Source organism: Pantherophis guttatus, chromosome 2, assembly GCF_059756535.1.
Source record: "Pantherophis guttatus breed Tessera chromosome 2, ASM5975653v1, whole genome shotgun sequence".
Lineage (NCBI taxonomy): Eukaryota > Metazoa > Chordata > Lepidosauria > Squamata > Colubridae > Pantherophis > Pantherophis guttatus.
In genome coordinates, this window is record NC_142064.1 from 62,375,132 (window position 1) to 62,391,877 (window position 16,746).

Here is a 16,746-nt window from a genome sequence, read left to right on the forward strand (position 1 = left end):
TTTATACTTAGTGTATGCATGTCAATCATGCTACCAAGCCTAATGGCTCATACGTTACAGTCTACCAATTAACTGACAATTCTCTTATTATATACAAAGCTGCTTTTACTGGTAATAAATATTTATTCACCTGCCTTTTAATTATTTACCTGTGCACAGGGGTTCCCTGAGATCTCAGTCAGAGAATAGTCTTTCTGTAGGAGCATCTGTTACTGGACCTTTTAAACAGGAGATATCTGAAAAACCTTGCCAAGAAAACTGCAGGGACTTCCTCCAGGAAGTCTCTGAGAATCGAACACTATTGAACAGAAGGGTGGGGGAATCATTCACAGATTGAAACTGGGATCTTCTGCCTTGAGCTATGCAATTCTTTTGATTTGGTTTGGTATTGCACTCTCTGACAAATAGCAGCTAGCCCACAATAAATAAATAAATTGTGTGTGTGAGTGTGTGCACACAGGCATAGGTGTGAGTTATGTGTCAACTTGTGTATACTCAGTTTGGTAGTTCACAATTGGTGCTGGCCACTGGTGGCTTTAAAAAAATTTTACTACTGTTCTGTGGGTGTGGCTTGGTGGGCGTGGCAGGGGAAGGATATAGTAAAATCTCCATTCCCTTCCCACTCCAGGGGAAGGTTACTGCAAAATCCCCATTTCCTCCCGATCAGCTCCGATTGGGAGGCAGAGAATGGGTAGGGCCAGTCAGAGGTGCATTTACCGGTTCTCCGAACTACTCAAAATTTCCGCTACCAGTTCTCCAGAACTGATCAGAACCTGCTGAAACCCACCTCTGGTGCTGGCTTGAGGAACTCATTTTCCCACCCCCTACTGTGTTCAAAATAGATGATTCTGCTTTCAAGTCTTCTCACAAGCTCTATTACAATCAAATTCCTGCATGAGCCAATGATGAGATGACTCACAAATATCACAATTGTACCACATTCACAATTCACAACTCACTTTACATCATGCCTACAAACAAATAACTTCACCCCACCTCCCCACATTTGGATGGAATCTCTAGCCAATTTACAGATTTATTCTAGGAAAGAGAGGGATGTCTGTCTGAGAACATTTTCTGACCATGAAAGGACCACACACAGGGTTCCATGTGGAATACACACTGGACCATCTGAAACATAAAAGACGATTTTTCTTCTATGTTCACAGGCTGGTTTAATTAAATATAGGCACCAGGAATCAACATTTGGCTATTTCGACATTGAAATCCTATTGTACTATGAAAGTACTAAGCTGTAGCACGTAACTGTTTAAAAATATATGCCTTTAATTCATATTCTACCTTCTGAACATTACTGCAGAATTAATAGTTCCTTCTCTATGTTACTAAAACTCCCATTTCTGTAAACTTTAACTGGGAAAAAGGTGCATCTTAAGCCAACAATTTTTAAAGCAAGGTTCCTCAAGTGGACTAACTTACACAATATACAGCACTCATGAGTCCCAAAAGAATGAAATCTGGGTAAATTCTGGCTGTTTCAGTATTCCCATGCTGCCCAGATGCTGATGCTGCAGTCACGTGATCCTCATTTTTAATGTTTCGGGACACTTTTGCAATCCCGCCTCCCTGTCCCATACAGCAGCAGTCCTTACCTGCCTACTGGGAAGGAAAGAGAAAAGGGAAGGTGGGGAAGGGAGGGAGGGAGGAAGGAATCCCTTTGCACCCTTTCTAGCCCATGCCCCCCACATACCTTCCTCACCCTTGCCGCCCCCCTGCATGCCTCCCCCAACACATGCAGTATCTCTTGTGCATACCTACACACTTTCCAACCCTCACCATGCCCTGTGCATCTTCCCTAATCTGTGCAGCATCTCTTGCACATCTCCATATAAACCCTCTTGTGCCATCCTTTACCCATGCAGCATATCCTATGCACCTTGCATACCCTCCTTAATCTTCACTGCCCCTAAACATACTCTTCCCAACCCCCAGGGCACTTCTTGCATACCCCCCCTCCCACACACCCTTCCCAACTCATGCTGCCCAGCCTTGAGCTGTCTCTTATTTGCATAGCACCTCTTGTGCGCTCCCAAGCACCTCCAGGTATCTCTCCCAACCTGCACAGCACCTTTCATGCACCCGTGATCTCCACATACCCTTCTTGACCTCCTCCACCCCATCACACCCTACCCAACTCATGCAACACTTATGTACTCCCATGTACCCTTCCTGACCCATGCTGCCCACCCATGTGCCCTCCCCAAACCATGTGGCATCTTTTGTGCATTCTCATGCAGCTTTCCTGACCCGTGCAGCACCCCTCATGCACCCCAACATAAACTAAAAAACGGCAAAGGAAGTGGAAAATAGAAGACAACTTGTATTCTTCCCTCTCTATTTCATCAAATTGAAATTCTGGGAATTTCAGGGAAGTGATTCTGAGAAGTCTTGTGTTTGTTTATTCAGTTACAGAGTGATCAAACAGTGTGAAAGACTCTCTTTTCTTTCATTGTACAATCATTCTTCTGTACTCTCCCTGGCAGTTTCTCTCAACCTGGGCCACTTTAAGATGTGTGGACTGCATTGCTGGTGGGGGAATTCTGGAAGTTGTAGTTCATACATCCTAAAGTGTGCCCACGTTAAGAAATCCTGCTCCCTGGCTTCAATTAATTCCCAAAGGAAAATAGTATGAGATGATATCACCCATGAGCTTTTCCTGATCAGGAAGAGGAGGGGAGACAGTCAGACCATAAGGAGCAGATGTGAATCAGGGCAATCACAATAACAAGACCAACACTTTACCTCTCATTGCAGCCATCTGATAAAAAGGAGAATTCAAAGTAAAATGTTAACTATCTTGCAGAGAGAAAAACAGAAGAAAAGAAGACAATTTTTTTGGAGAAACTCCTAGGAAGATTTTAGTGCGCATTTCATAGTTAACCTTCTCAGCTATTGCTATGTGCAATTCCTTCATAACATGTATTAGTTATTTTTTGTTTAGGCATAAAAATGTAATAGCCAGCCAACAATAACAGAAACAGATTTTCCAGGTGATAGGGGTTGTCTGGAAGCTTGTTATTTCATTCTGTTTACAAACCAGGGAGTTCTGGATAACATATTGTTTTTAAAATATGGATTTGATCAAAACTGAAACAAATTAAGTTCTCCCCCGTTCTTGACTGGTTCTTCTGTCAATTCATTGTCCATTATTTTCATCAAGGTATTCATCCAAAGGTATAATCAAGGTATAAGACTTGACTACTCTGGAACTTTTAAGAAATGGGAGGCGGGAGATAAAAGAAACCATAGGCAGACATACCAGGAAGTGGGAGCTATTGATTACTTTTCTCCATCCATAGTTTATCTCTACGTAATTCTCCTTTTCTTGCCCTTCATAACTGAAACAAAAAGAAGAGCAGGGAGAGACAAAGATGATCATAAAGTCACCTCCCTCTTCTCTTGGCATATAGGCCTCATTCCTTTTCTTACAGAGACAGTTCGGTTGACTTGCACTCAGCTGGTTGATATAATATTGTCATATGTAATCAGGTCCTGAATGAGACTTCAGAATAACAGAACAAGATAATTGGAAGGGAACTTGGAAATCTTCTAATCCAACCTCCTGCTTAAGCAGGACACCTTATATCATTTCAGATGATTAGCTGTCCAATCTCTTCTTAAAACCTCCTAGTGATTGAGCACCTACAGACTTCTGAAGACAAGCAGTTCCATTTTTCTCACTGTCAGGAAATTTCTTTTAGTTCTAGTTTGGAAGTCTCCTTGATAAGTTTCCATCTGCTGCTTCTTGTCCTGCCTTCGTATTCTTTGGAGAATAGGTTGTCCCCCCACCCCTCTTCTTTGTGAAGCCCCTTATATATTGGAAGATTGCTATCATATCATCCCAGTCCTTCTCTTCATTAATCTAGACATTTCTAGTTCCTGCAACTGTTTTTCATATGTTTTAGCCTTCAGTGCCCTAATCAGCTTTATTGATTTTCTCTGCACTTTTTTTTTAGGATCTCAACATTTTTTTTGTATCATGGTGACCATTGGATGCAATGTTCCAAGTGTGGTCTCACCAGTGCAGTATAAAGTGGCATTAACACCTCATGTCATTGTGATACTATCTCTCTGTTGATGCACCCAGGACTGCATTGGCTTTTTTGAACTTTGTCAGTTTTGGCTTCAGATCTGTACAAAGAGCAAACCAAAACCAACTTCAGCCCACCAGTCTAACAATGGTGATGCTGGATAATTTCCCCTGTGACAGGTTCTAGCTGTCATGGTAGAAAGCAGATGGCAATAGCATGGGCTGAGAAGATGATCTCACTGTCCAAGCAGAAACTGGAACTGGTAATACTTTTTCCTAGTACCGATAGTAAGCATTATAACAATATAAATGTAATGTTGCAAAAACATATGTGTCTAAGCAAAGACAGACTGTGCAGTAAAGTCAAAAGATTCAGAAAGGAAAATATGCTTCAGCAGGATAAAGTTTGGATAGCAGTGTTTATTCAAGAGGTCTATCAAGGACACATTTTAGCAGAGGAATTGGCTTTGAGATCAGCACATCAAGGAATTCGGAATGTGGGCAAGGTAGCTAGGCTTTCATTTCTAAAATTATAGGTGCTAGGTGCTCCACCTGTTTGACAGGTAAGGTCTCTGACCTGGGAATCAGAGAGCTCTGACCTAAATTAAGTCCCTAGGCAAAAAACAAATATAAACATGGAAAATCTGCTGGTAGGAGATGGTGCCCCACAATTTGTATATCTATCTGAACACATGATGGCCTGCATCTCAGACCCATTCACTCACATATCTTGGGAGGGGAGGTTTTTTATAAAATAGCTTCCTGCAATGTCTTCCCTCTATAACTCCTAGAATTCCCAGCCACAATGTGCAGATGTAGAATAAAATCATACTACTCTACTTTTCCATTCAAACACATTGGGCAATTGAAATATTTATTAAAACACCCCAACTTTCTGTGTACTATTTGAAGCTTGTTTTTTTCCAGTAAGATCTGGTTTGCTTGTTTATTACCCTTCCTTCCTTCCTAATTTTCAAATGCCAAATATCCTGTATTACGTACAGCCACATTAATATCACCCATTCATTTTTCATTCCTCACCTTAGAATGTTGATTCTAATTTATTAAAAGAACAATATTGCATAAAGCTAACTTTTAAGAGGAAAGTTTGAAAGACACTCACTGGGGTTGAGGGATTTTTTTGGGATTCACAGGTTTTCAAAACTTTAAGGGTAACTGCAAAGGATGCTAAACAAGAACACAGTGTTTTTTGGAAAAAGTCATTGCTTAGGAGTACCCACATCTCCTAAAATTCAAATCTCTTTATTTGGAATAAAAGTATAAGAAGATATTCTATTAAAATTAGCTAAAACTATTGTATCAACTTCATCTTCAGCATGAGAAGAAAAGAATCTAATAAATGTGGATCACAGGATTTTGCTGAGATAGATATATATATGTAGATATATATTCATTATGTTCCCTATTATTATTATTATTTTTTAAAAGGCAACTTCTGGCCTTTAAAAAAGCCACATACTGTCATTCGCATTAGTATGCTTTTGCATACTAATTTCTTGAAATGATCAGTTTGGTCCCAATTTATTAATTTCTGAATACTTCCTGTATTCTCAGACTGGCCAGTCTATCTTCTGAAACCACCATGTGGCACAAAGGGAAGGAGGTTTTTGTTTAACAAGAGGTAATTCTAGCCCTGGTGCCTTCTAAATCATTGTTTATTTACTCTAGTTTTAATTATCTGTGGTATTTATGCATTGCTGACTCTGCAGTGATTTCTGGCAGTTTATGACATTTTCACATAAAATCAGTAAGACAAATATATATAATGGTTAAACAATGAAAAATTGTCAGTCACACTGATCCATGACAGGATCTATTATCCCAACAGTAATTTTAAATTGCCTTCCAGGAGGTTCTAGAGAGGGATCAGACTGCAAAAGTTCTTGTAAACTACAAGATGGCAGCAAAAGTGTTTTCTATCTCTTTGCTGCCATCTAGTGGTCAGCCAGTTTTTTTGCAGTTCCAATTTGATTTTATAGTAACTCTATTACAATTTGCAAAGTTGACCAGCCAGTACACAGAGATTCTAAATAATTCTAAATATCATTCTAAATCATGTAGAAATAATCAGATTGATTAAATGCTAATTCTTCCAACCATTTGTCATACTCTATTTCATTACAGTTCTGGGATTCCTTGTCATACAGTGCAACTTTAATGTATGATAGATGGATGGATGGATGGATGGATGGATGGATGGATGGATGGATGGATGGATGGATAGATAGATAGATAGATAGATAGATAGATAGATAGATAGATAGATAGATAGATATCAGTAACTCTCCAATTTAGAAAACATGACTTCTTCCATTAAAGCATTTTGAAAAGAATAAAACTGGACACTGTCCAGTTTATGTAACATTGAATAAAACATCTATTTATTGGAAGGCAAAGGTTGTCTCCTGGTTGTGAGTCTGTTTCCTGAAAATCTCCATAACTTCTTCCATAACCCTTTCATACCTTACTGGATGGTCTGTCTGTAGCATTCAACCTTGATTTTTTTTCAGGGCAGATAACACACACACTTCCAAAGAAAACACTAGGATTCAATTATTTATTTTTTTATTTTTCAATAATGCTATTAAGGGGCTTATTCTGGAGGCCAAAAGCGTTACTGGAAAGAAAACAGTACAACCATCCTTGCTCTTCTTGATCTGTTAATGGCCTTTGAGAGCATCGACCAGGGTATCCTTCTGGACTGGTTATTTAAGGCACATGTTTTTACAAAGTCCTATATTTACTAAGTTTAGGGAGAAACTGATGGATTGTATAAATATGAATGTGCAACAAAAGCTAAATTTTCTAGTGTAATATTCTCTTGAACTACATACATAGTACATAGAATTTGACAGCCAGACAATGTAAATGGATTTTCTGTGCTGTTACATGAAATGGCCCCTTTCACTCAATGGATTGAAGAGCTAACTGCTGTTGTGACATGAGCAGATTGCCTATAGACATAGACTCTGTATGAACAGAAATATGGAACTTATTTATACAAAATAGATGGGTTTAAAAAAAGATAGTGGTATCACATTCCAACTTTGTGAGTTGCTCTACATTCTACAGGAATACATAATATTTAATAGACATTCTCAATTAATTAATGAAAATTTCAACTGAATTGTTGAGATCTGTTGATAACTCAGATTGGCATAGAATAACCAGCTTCTTAGCAGGAAGCAGTTTACAGAAATGAAACTGAAGTTAACAAAGTTCAGGTCCCTTTCCCGCTATCACTATGCCCCAATTTTTTTGAGTTTTAAGCCCAACCATAATCATTCTTTGCAGATGCTGATATCAAAAAGCAGAGAACACCACATGAAATGTACACTATTGCATGGAATTCCATCAGAATTTGACAGGAATTTATAAAGAACGAAGGGCAATAAACCCAAAAGTTCACTCAAATAGAGCCACTCTTCTATCATGAGAAAGTTTCCTTTTTATCGGGGGTTTGGAGGATTTTTAGATTAATTTTAAGAAGTTACATAAGTTTGAAGCCCCCTGCAATAGAAGATTGGAGAAACAATCTGTGTTTGACCCTCCCCTCTCCCAATAATTGTTTTGTTTAACATTTGGTGCCTTTAAAATATTAAAGTTTCACTCAAGGGAGAGGGACTGCAAAGCTCTCTACTCACCTTAAAACAGCAGAGAAATGCTAGTGCCAAGTTACTTTCTACCTAAGTGTCAGAAATGCAGGAGGGACACAGGGTGAATCTACATTTCCTACAGATGGGAAAGTGACCAGCCTTTGAGCTCCGGAGAGCTGCAGTACCGTAACAGGAGTCAGTGTGTTTCCTGATAAACCACAGCTGGGCTAGAAATAAATCGGTTCAGCTGCCAAAACACAACTGTGTTGTGGCATCTCACAATGTGGAATTGATCCAGGAAGAGCACAAACATTGCACGTGAATATGTTCCAAGTTTATTACATTTCTGCTTTCATAGACAGTTTATTCAAAACCCAGGAAAAGTTATATTTATCCTAGATAATCTGAGGTGCTCCAGATTTTAGAATTCCAATCACAGTTGGCATGACGTGTGGAGGCAAAGGATTGTGGGAGTTGCAGTTCAAAAGATTGGTAGGTACCAACTTGCGTGCTCGAGTTATTTCAAATGGCACAAAAGAATAGTTTCCAACTTCAGTTGTACCTGTCTGTACATGACCTTAACATCACATGAAAAAGTATGAATGCGTACATAAGCACAATTCAATCTATATTGACCTAAGGTTTCATCCCTGGATTAAATGCATCTGGCCTGGAGGTTAACTGGAATTCTACATAAGAATGCATAGTTGAAAACTGATAGCTACTCATTAAATCTATGGTACACAATTTCATTAGTGACAAGATCAGCTGCACGATTAATATATGAAACTAATGCCTTTCACTAAGTTAGACCACTGGTATTTTCTTTTCTAATAATGATTTTTACACAATAATGTTTTTATCAGCTAGAGAGAATTTTAAATAGGAAAAGAGCAGGGATACTATATAGAGTTTAATGTGGGATTTTCTGCATGCGAAGTAAGAACTTCAACCACTGGGCTCCTGTAGTTACTGCATCATATAGAAGGGAGAGCTAAGGTGTTGTCATATTGTCAAATATGAAATCTAAGACTATCAACCTTTGGGACCACATTGTCGAGCTCCAGTCCAGGGCTTGACACACACCTGAGGGGGAAGCGGGCAGAGAAGCGGCTGAAGCCAATGGTGGTGTAAGGAACGGCATGGCAGTGATACCGTCGGCTTTGGCCGCTTCTCCGCCAGGTGTGTGTCGAGCCCTGGACCGGAGCTCAACACACATATTCAAAAATGAAGGCTCAAGAAAACCCAATGGCCATGAATTACAACATTCTGATAATTCTCCATGCTCATTAGATATATTTAGTAAGGTCAAAAAAATATCCTGGAAATAGAGATTCCCTGAACCTCACCATATGGTAGTCAAAAAGAAGAATTTGCACTTGGATCCACAAGTGATGCAAAAGAGAACACCGAACAAGGTCATTGTCAAGATCTTCCATTTTCTCTTGTTGCTTGGGGGGATGGGATCAATGTTCATTGTTTAATATTCCTAAGGAATGTTATCTTAAATTACTTAAAGGAATATATCAAACAATCATCAACAACATCATTAGGAGTTTCATGAAGCAGATTGAACTGTACCAGTATATTAAATGAAGAGAAACTTGTTTAAGAAGTAGAGGTGACTGTGGCCTACAAATAAAAACCAGAAGGATCATTGGCTGTTGATCCTCCCAAATAAATCCCATAATGAAATCCTGGAAACCATCACCAAAAAGGCCTTGATTTTAAATCTTCAGAGACTTGTGACACTGTGATAGGATCTGCTAAAAGATTATTGAATGAGTTGATTGCCTAACCATGCTAAAATGTTTAGCTGGGGAAAGATTTGGGGGTGGGATTTAACATCTATCTTCTTTAAGTAAGCAGCAATCCAGTTTCCTGATGCCTTCAACATGCCTCACTTCTATTCTGATGATATATTTGGACACTCAACTGTTCAATCCAGCCAGGAATGCCTAGGCATGTGGCTGAAGCATTCGTAAAATGTTGCACTCATATAGCAACTCTCTTCTAAATGGGAATGGAATCGGACATATATGGATGTCCACAAAGTGAATTAAAATAACATTGAATGTGTTAATTATAAAAATAATGCATGGAGATGCACAAATGTGTGCAAACGTGCATGTGCACGAACATGCACATGCACAGATATGTGTGAATGTGCTCATGCACAGATATGCGCGAATGTGAGCATGTGCGGCAGAGACTCAAAGACTAGCTGGCTGGTGGGAGGTGGGGCATCCCAACACCGGCAACCAGGCAAGAAGATAGATCTTTTTCTTTCATGAGCTTCTGTTTCGTTGTTTGCAGGGAAACAGAAGCTCACAAAAGAAACACCACAGAGATCTGACCTAGAGCAATGGCGCATGTGCCAGCAGAGAGGACTCTGTGTGCCACCTCTGGCAATCGTGCCATAGGTTTGCCATCATGGACTTAGACTTATATACCATTTTACAGTGCTTTACAGCCCTCTCTAAGCAGTTTACCGAGTCAGCATATTTGGGTCCTCATTTTACCCACCTCAGAAGGATGGAAGGCTGAGTCAACCTTGAGCCTGGTGAGATTTGAACTGCCAACTTTGCAGGCAACCAGCAGTCAGCAGAAGTAGCCTGCAGTACTGTACTCTAACCACTGAGCCACCATAAAATAATAATTGCAACCTTGGGATTGCAATGTGATTGAAGCTCCATCCCTTTTTTTACATATATTGCACCTATGATACACATAAAAAGGGCTGTAACTTTATTTATGTGGTTGTGGCTACCATCTTAACATTTTGGAATCCTGCCATATGCGGCCCTATTGCTCACCATTCTTCTGAAGTTCGTTTTTCAACAAAGAAACAAAAGTCCTTCTTTCCTGACCATGTCATTTTGTAATTTTGCAAAAAGAAAAAGCAGTGTACCCTATTTTATTCCTACTTACTAATAACTTCTCATTTCATGTCATCTCTTTTTGATTTTAAAGCAGAGGAGACAATCTATTTGTTTTGGAAATTTTGTTGATCTGTTTGCTTTCAGCTAAAGAATGGGAAATCCCTGTCTTAATTTCTTTTCTTTTTTAATGATTGGATTTAAGCCACTCAATTCTTTCTCCTGAGAACACATATCCAAATTAAATTACAGGAGTCAACCAACTCACTTGTGCTTGAGTCCTTGATCCTGTTAATAAGGGTCAACAATATGCCTAGTGGGGCCAGGGCAGCCCCTCCAAATAATAGAAAATCTTGCAACACTGCTGATACTCCAACAATCTCATAAGCTCTTCTTAAACAAAGTGGCTGCATCTTTATGAAACTTCACATAAACTGCCAAAATCTCAACTTTTACACAAAAGCACTGAAATTCCATAAAATCATGAGATTTACATTTTGCTGCCTAAAAGTGCTTTTTCAAAAGGCAACTGGACTTTGTTTTTTCCTTGAACACATTTTGTTTCTCATCCAAGAAGCTTCTTCAGCTCTGGGTTGAGAAGTGAAATGTCTTCAAGGAAAAACAAAGAAAGTCCAGTTGCCTTTTGAAAAAGCACGTTTGGGACAACCATGACCTGGATAGCTGAGAATTTCCATAGGTGCTTTTGCTATCCAGTGCCAGATAAAGTTGCAGGCTCCATCCTAGTAATGCTAAAAAGTCTGCAATAATTGTAAAAGTCGGGAACAAACTGTTTTTGTTTTCTTGTTTTTGAATGTTTTCGCTTTCAATGAGAGTTTGTTACAATAAGAATGCCACTTCTGTTTAAGAAACCACACTATACTTGGTGGATTGGAGCACTCTAACAGGAAATCTTTGTCACTGTTACTGCTGAAATAGAACTGCAGAAAAAAACAATTACTACCAACCTGCCTTCCATTGAGGACCTGTATACTGCAACAGTCAAAAAGAGGACTGTGAAAATATTTACAGACCCCTCACATCCTGGACATAAACTGTTTCAACTCCTACCCTCAAAACGACACTACAGAGCACTGCACATCAGAACAACTAGACACAAGAACAGTTTTTTCCCGAACGCCATCACTCTGCTAAACAAATAATTCCCTCAACATTGTCAAACTAGTTATTAAGTCTGCATTACTATTAATCTTCTTATCGTTCCTATCACCCATTCTTCTCACTTACGACTGTAACCTTATTGCTGGTATCCTTAAGATTTATATTGACTGTTTCCCTATGACTATCATTAAGTGTTGTACCTTATGATTCTTGACGAATGCCTCTTTTCTTTTATGTACATCAAGAGTGTATGCACCAAGACAAATTCCTTGTGTGTCCAATCACACTTGACCAATAAAGAATTCTATTCTATTCTATTCTATTCTATTCTATTCTATTCTATTCTATTCTATTCTATTCTATTCTATTCTATTCTATTCTATATAGGACTTCTGTTTTCCAACAGTACCTTCCAGGTTTCAGAACGATATATACTTAGTGTAGTTCTGCAAGAAGATGGTTCCAATTCCCATCTTCACATAACTTAAAGCCACAGTTGTTAAGTGAATCACTGAGGTTGTTAAATAGATAACACAGTTGTTAAGTGAGTCTAGCTTTCCCATTGACTTTGCTTGTCAGAAGGTCGCAAAAGGGGACCACATGACCCTGGGACACTGCAACTATCATAAATACATGCCCAGGTGCCAAATTTTTATCATATGACCATGGAGATGCTGCAATGGTCGTGTGAAAAACAGTCATACATCACTTTTTTCAGGGTCGTCGTAACTTTGAATGGTTACTAAGCGAACAGTTGTAAATCGAGGATTACCCATATAGAAGTCCTGATCAGTTATTTTCTACCATCTGGACTAGTCATTTGATTGTGCCTTATGTGTTTGCCACCTTGGAGGCAAATACCTTACTAATGAACCTTTTTTTTTTTTTTAATGGCCAGGATTAACATAAATCCTGCAGGGCCAAACATTTGTAAACCAAGCACTGGGTGGAATGGATAAACATTTCAGCACAAGGAAAACTCTAGTCCCGCTTTCACTTCATTTTACACTCAACCCTGTATTTATTTTAACAGGAGAACTGCATTCCAGCATCTGTTCCCCCTCACATCTTGCAAAACACACACACACAGAGAGAGAGAGAGAGAGAGAGAGGGAGGGAGGGAGAGAAGGAGGGAGGAAGGACAACAACACAAACACACTTTGTTTTTTCCTCCTGGGCCAAAAAAGGAAAAAGAACCAGTTTAAAAATGATTGTGCAAAACAGGAGGGGAGGTTTGTGTGCTCTGTTAAGATTTGCAAACGCCACCACACGTGTGCCTGAAGAAACGGAGGAAGGGATGAAGGCAGCGAGCCCTACCTTTTCAGCCACCTTGTCAATTTCAGGTTTCAGGTCGGGCATCGCCTGAGCCGGGAGCCCCCTTGGACCCAAGTTGCCTGCCTGCCTGCCTGCCCTTGTTTACTCAAGAGGGCTGCGCTGACGGCGGCGCGTTCCTTTGGTTTACTTTGCGTTCCTTGAGTTTATTGTAAAAAAAAAAAGGGGGGGTGAAGTTTTTCGGATCCATCACGTGACCCCGACAGGTCCTGCCTATTGAGAAAGCCAGACCACCCACATGGAGAGGACGATGGAGCGCTTAATAGAAACAGGCAGGCAATTGTGCGCCTTCCCCGCACTCCGCCGATTGCCTGCAACCTAGGAGGATTATCCTGGGTTTCGGGTTGGGTGGTGCGAGCGTTTGGTGTTGTTGTTTTTTTTTTTTTCCCCCTTCCTGGGCTTATTTTATTTTGCCATTTCGCGTCTTTTCCGATACGGAACGGGGTGGCCGGCCCGAGACTGGGGTGTGGGGGGTGTGGGGGACCGCAACGAACGGAGCCCGCCCAGGCAGGAGGAGAGCGGAGGCCAACTGATGCGCTCCTGCCGAGTCCCCTGCCTCTGCGGCGGCGGCAGCGCGACGTGAAATCGACCCGGCCCTCCGGGAGGCTCAACTTTTTTTTTTTTTTTTTTTGCCTCGAGGGAACTTGGGATGAAAATGGTAAGTAAAAAGAACGCGGCAGCGGGTCCGGCACATGGGCTCGCGCGGGAGGGTGAGGTTCGGGAAGGGAAGGGAAGGGAAGCGGCTGCGAGGTGGAGACGGGAGCTTCCCGGCCGGACGGGCAGAGCCTTCAGAGAAAATGGGAGTCCCGGTCTCGTGGTGGGACGGGCTGAGGCTGAGGGGAGAGTAAGCGAAGGACGGGTTATTGGCAGCAGGGAGGGAGGGAGAACGAGAAAGAGGCTGCCTCGCCTCGCGCTTGACACTGGTGCGCGCGCTCGCTCGGGCTCGCGCTCGCGCCTGCCGCGGCCAAGGTGCCCCTTTTCTGGTGGCCGGGAGGGCGGCTCCTACCGCCGCCGCCTCTGCCTCTGAAAGTAAAATGGGTTGGACCCGATGGGAAACCATTCGCTCCCTGAGAGGGGAACTCTCTCCATTTTCACACTTGGAAGGGTCGTTCTGCTAACCGGTCCTTCCTGGGGGCTACGGAGCCTTGTCGAGGAAGAGTGTGGGGGTGTGGGAGAGATGGGGGACTGGGGAGACAGGGGAAATACTACATGTCCTGCCTGAGAGAGCAAATGGTTGCAGAGCGCGCGGGATCTTGTTTTGCTGAGGGGAGGAGGAGGAAGAAGAGGCATTGGAAGGTCGCCTCAGGTTGCCTTCGCTTTCTGCCCCGCCCGCAAGACAGATGACACCTGGCTGCAAACGGCATTTAAAAGGAAAGGTGCTGAAGAAGCACAGAGAAGGAGTGCGAGGTCTGTTCTGAGGGCAGAAAGATGACAAGCTGTATCTTCTCCACCTTCGGGAAGACTTGTGTCGCTAGCTCTAAGAACCGGTCCTTGAAACGGCGGGGTCCTCCCTACCCCGAGTGTAAAGGACTCTCGTAGGCCAAGGAGGCTGTCCTCCGCCTGACTTCTTCATTGAGAAATGCCAATCCCTTTCAGATGTCCATGGAGATTCTCAGTCATCCAGCTCATGGTTGTACCAAAAGTGATTTTTTTTTTCAAGAGGCAACTGGGTGAGAAGCTTCTTGGATGAGAAGCGAAAGGTCTCTGAATCCCTTTCAGAATGGAAGTGGCTTTGCTTTCAAACACACCTGTAGGGGGACCAGAGTGGTGCAGCTGATTAGCAAAGGGTGGATGTGTGAACCCATCCTGGAGGGGTCTTCTGTGGTGGGGAACACAGCCAACCCAGCTGAGGCTGATCCAGAGTCATCCTTTCATACTGGGGGTGATCTTTTGAACTTCATCTTTAGGTTACAGTTTAGTAGTTAGTCAGAGCAGACCACATAGTTAGGAAACATGAAGCCAGACTCTGGGAGGTAATAGAAAACCAGCAATTTCCTTTTTATTATTATTACAGGCATCCTTAACTTATGACCACAATGGAGCCCAAAATTTATGTTGTTAAGTGAGACATTTGTTAAGTGAGTTTTGCCCCGTTTTACGACCTTCCTAGCTACAGTTGTTAAGTGAATCACTGCAGTTGATAAGTTCGTAACTCGGTTGTTAAGTGAATCTGGCTTCCCCGTTGACTTGGCTTGTCATAAGATTGTAAAAGGTGATCACATGACCTTGGGAAACAGCAATGGTCATAAGTATGAACCAAGCATCTGAATTCTGATCACATGATCATAGAGATGCTACAAAGGTTGTAACTGTGAAAAGTGATCAGAAGTCATTTTTTTCAGTGCCATTGTAACTTTGAACGGTCACTAAAACTGTTGTAAGTCGAGGGTTATCTGTATTAGTTTGATCACTGATGATGCTATTATATATGCTTCTATCATGTAGTAGCTTCATCTGCATATTGTATTAAGTCTTGGGGTGGCTTTTGGGATTTGAAAGTTATGGTTTTTAGGTCTCTATGATATGTGAACTCAGCCAATTGTGAGTTCATGGATCTGCAGTATACATGAAGCATCTGATGTGTGAAAAACAATTTTGAAGTAGTGAAAAAAGGATTTCCTTGTAATAGAAAACAGCAACAGCAGCTAACACTCTAAGCACTGTTTCTGTTATTGCCTAGATAAGAGAGACTTTAATTGTATACATACTTTTTTGTAAAGCTTGATCCATGAGGAGTAAGTGTTATTTTGTTCAATAGGACCTACTTCCACATCAAAATCATAGTGTCAATTTTAATTCCTTTGATTTGGAAAGTGTTTTACAAACACAACAGAATATTGATTCCCTGCATTCTTACAGATTGCTCTCATTTGATAGATGGAAAATGGAGTTTAGGATTGGCCATCAAACCATACTACTAAGCAGTTAAATGCTGTTTGAAACAAGCAAACTTGTTTCTTTTCAAATAAATATGGTTAGGGTGGAAGTTTGTAGACTAATTTTCCTAAATCTTAAATTCCATAATCATTATTATAAACCCAAACACACCTGGAAGGCAACAGTTTAACAAATTGTTATACATGGTGTCTTTTTCTGGGCCACCCAGGGCATAATGTATGTGCCCTAAAGCTGAGGAACTGAGACATCTTTCTCCTGGGTCCTTTCCAATCTTCTGGATTTACCACTGTAAATAAGTGTGGTTAAGAAACCTTCAAAGCATACTAAACACTGGAGCCTCATAACCAGACTTTGGCTTCAGTGCAATTTGTCTTCCTTCTTGGCTCCTGGCATCACTGTTAGAACAAGGGACTTTTCAACACCGTTCTTCATCCCAATTCATCCAAATTTCAACGTCTTCATTTCTGTTTTCCTCATGCAAATGGGTGTCCACAATTTACAGGACATGATGTGTCCTGTGGATTTACCTGGATTCCAGATCCTTCAAAAATCAATAGAAGTTTTGTCTATAGAACCTCCCATAGGAAAAGCTGGGCTTTCTGAGCTTTTAAAAACATATTTTTAAAAACACATTTTAGACATTAAAGACTCAAAGTAGTTAAAAATAAAACCAGGTGGCTGGAACATCCCCTTCACCTTCAGTTAATGGGCAATAGGCCGTGCCTAAGTAGACATTTTAAAATAAATATTTCCTCCTCTATTCATTCCATCCAATGTATGTGTTCATTTATTTGTGGCATAGGATCATGATAATTTTACTGCATATGGTAAGAAGATTAATTTCCCTGGA

General features: G+C 40.9%; 2 protein-coding genes across 2 annotated transcripts in view; one reads left to right on the plus strand and one right to left on the minus strand.

The window, feature by feature from the left end:
- ERCC6L2 (ERCC excision repair 6 like 2) overlaps positions 1-13,151 on the minus strand; it is a 173,723-nt gene extending 160,572 nt beyond the window's left edge. Inside the window, exon 1 of the mRNA XM_087888248.1 lies at positions 12,984-13,151. The gene's annotated coding sequence lies outside the window, so the exon portion shown is untranslated. The remainder of the gene's footprint in view (positions 1-12,983) is intronic.
- A 74-nt stretch (positions 13,152-13,225) lies between these two features.
- The window catches only part of PTCH1 (patched 1), a 114,362-nt gene continuing 110,841 nt past the window's right edge, over positions 13,226-16,746 (plus strand). Inside the window, exon 1 of the mRNA XM_034410087.3 lies at positions 13,226-13,656. Coding sequence (XP_034265978.1) covers positions 13,648-13,656 — 9 coding nt within the window. The 5' untranslated portion in view covers positions 13,226-13,647. The remainder of the gene's footprint in view (positions 13,657-16,746) is intronic.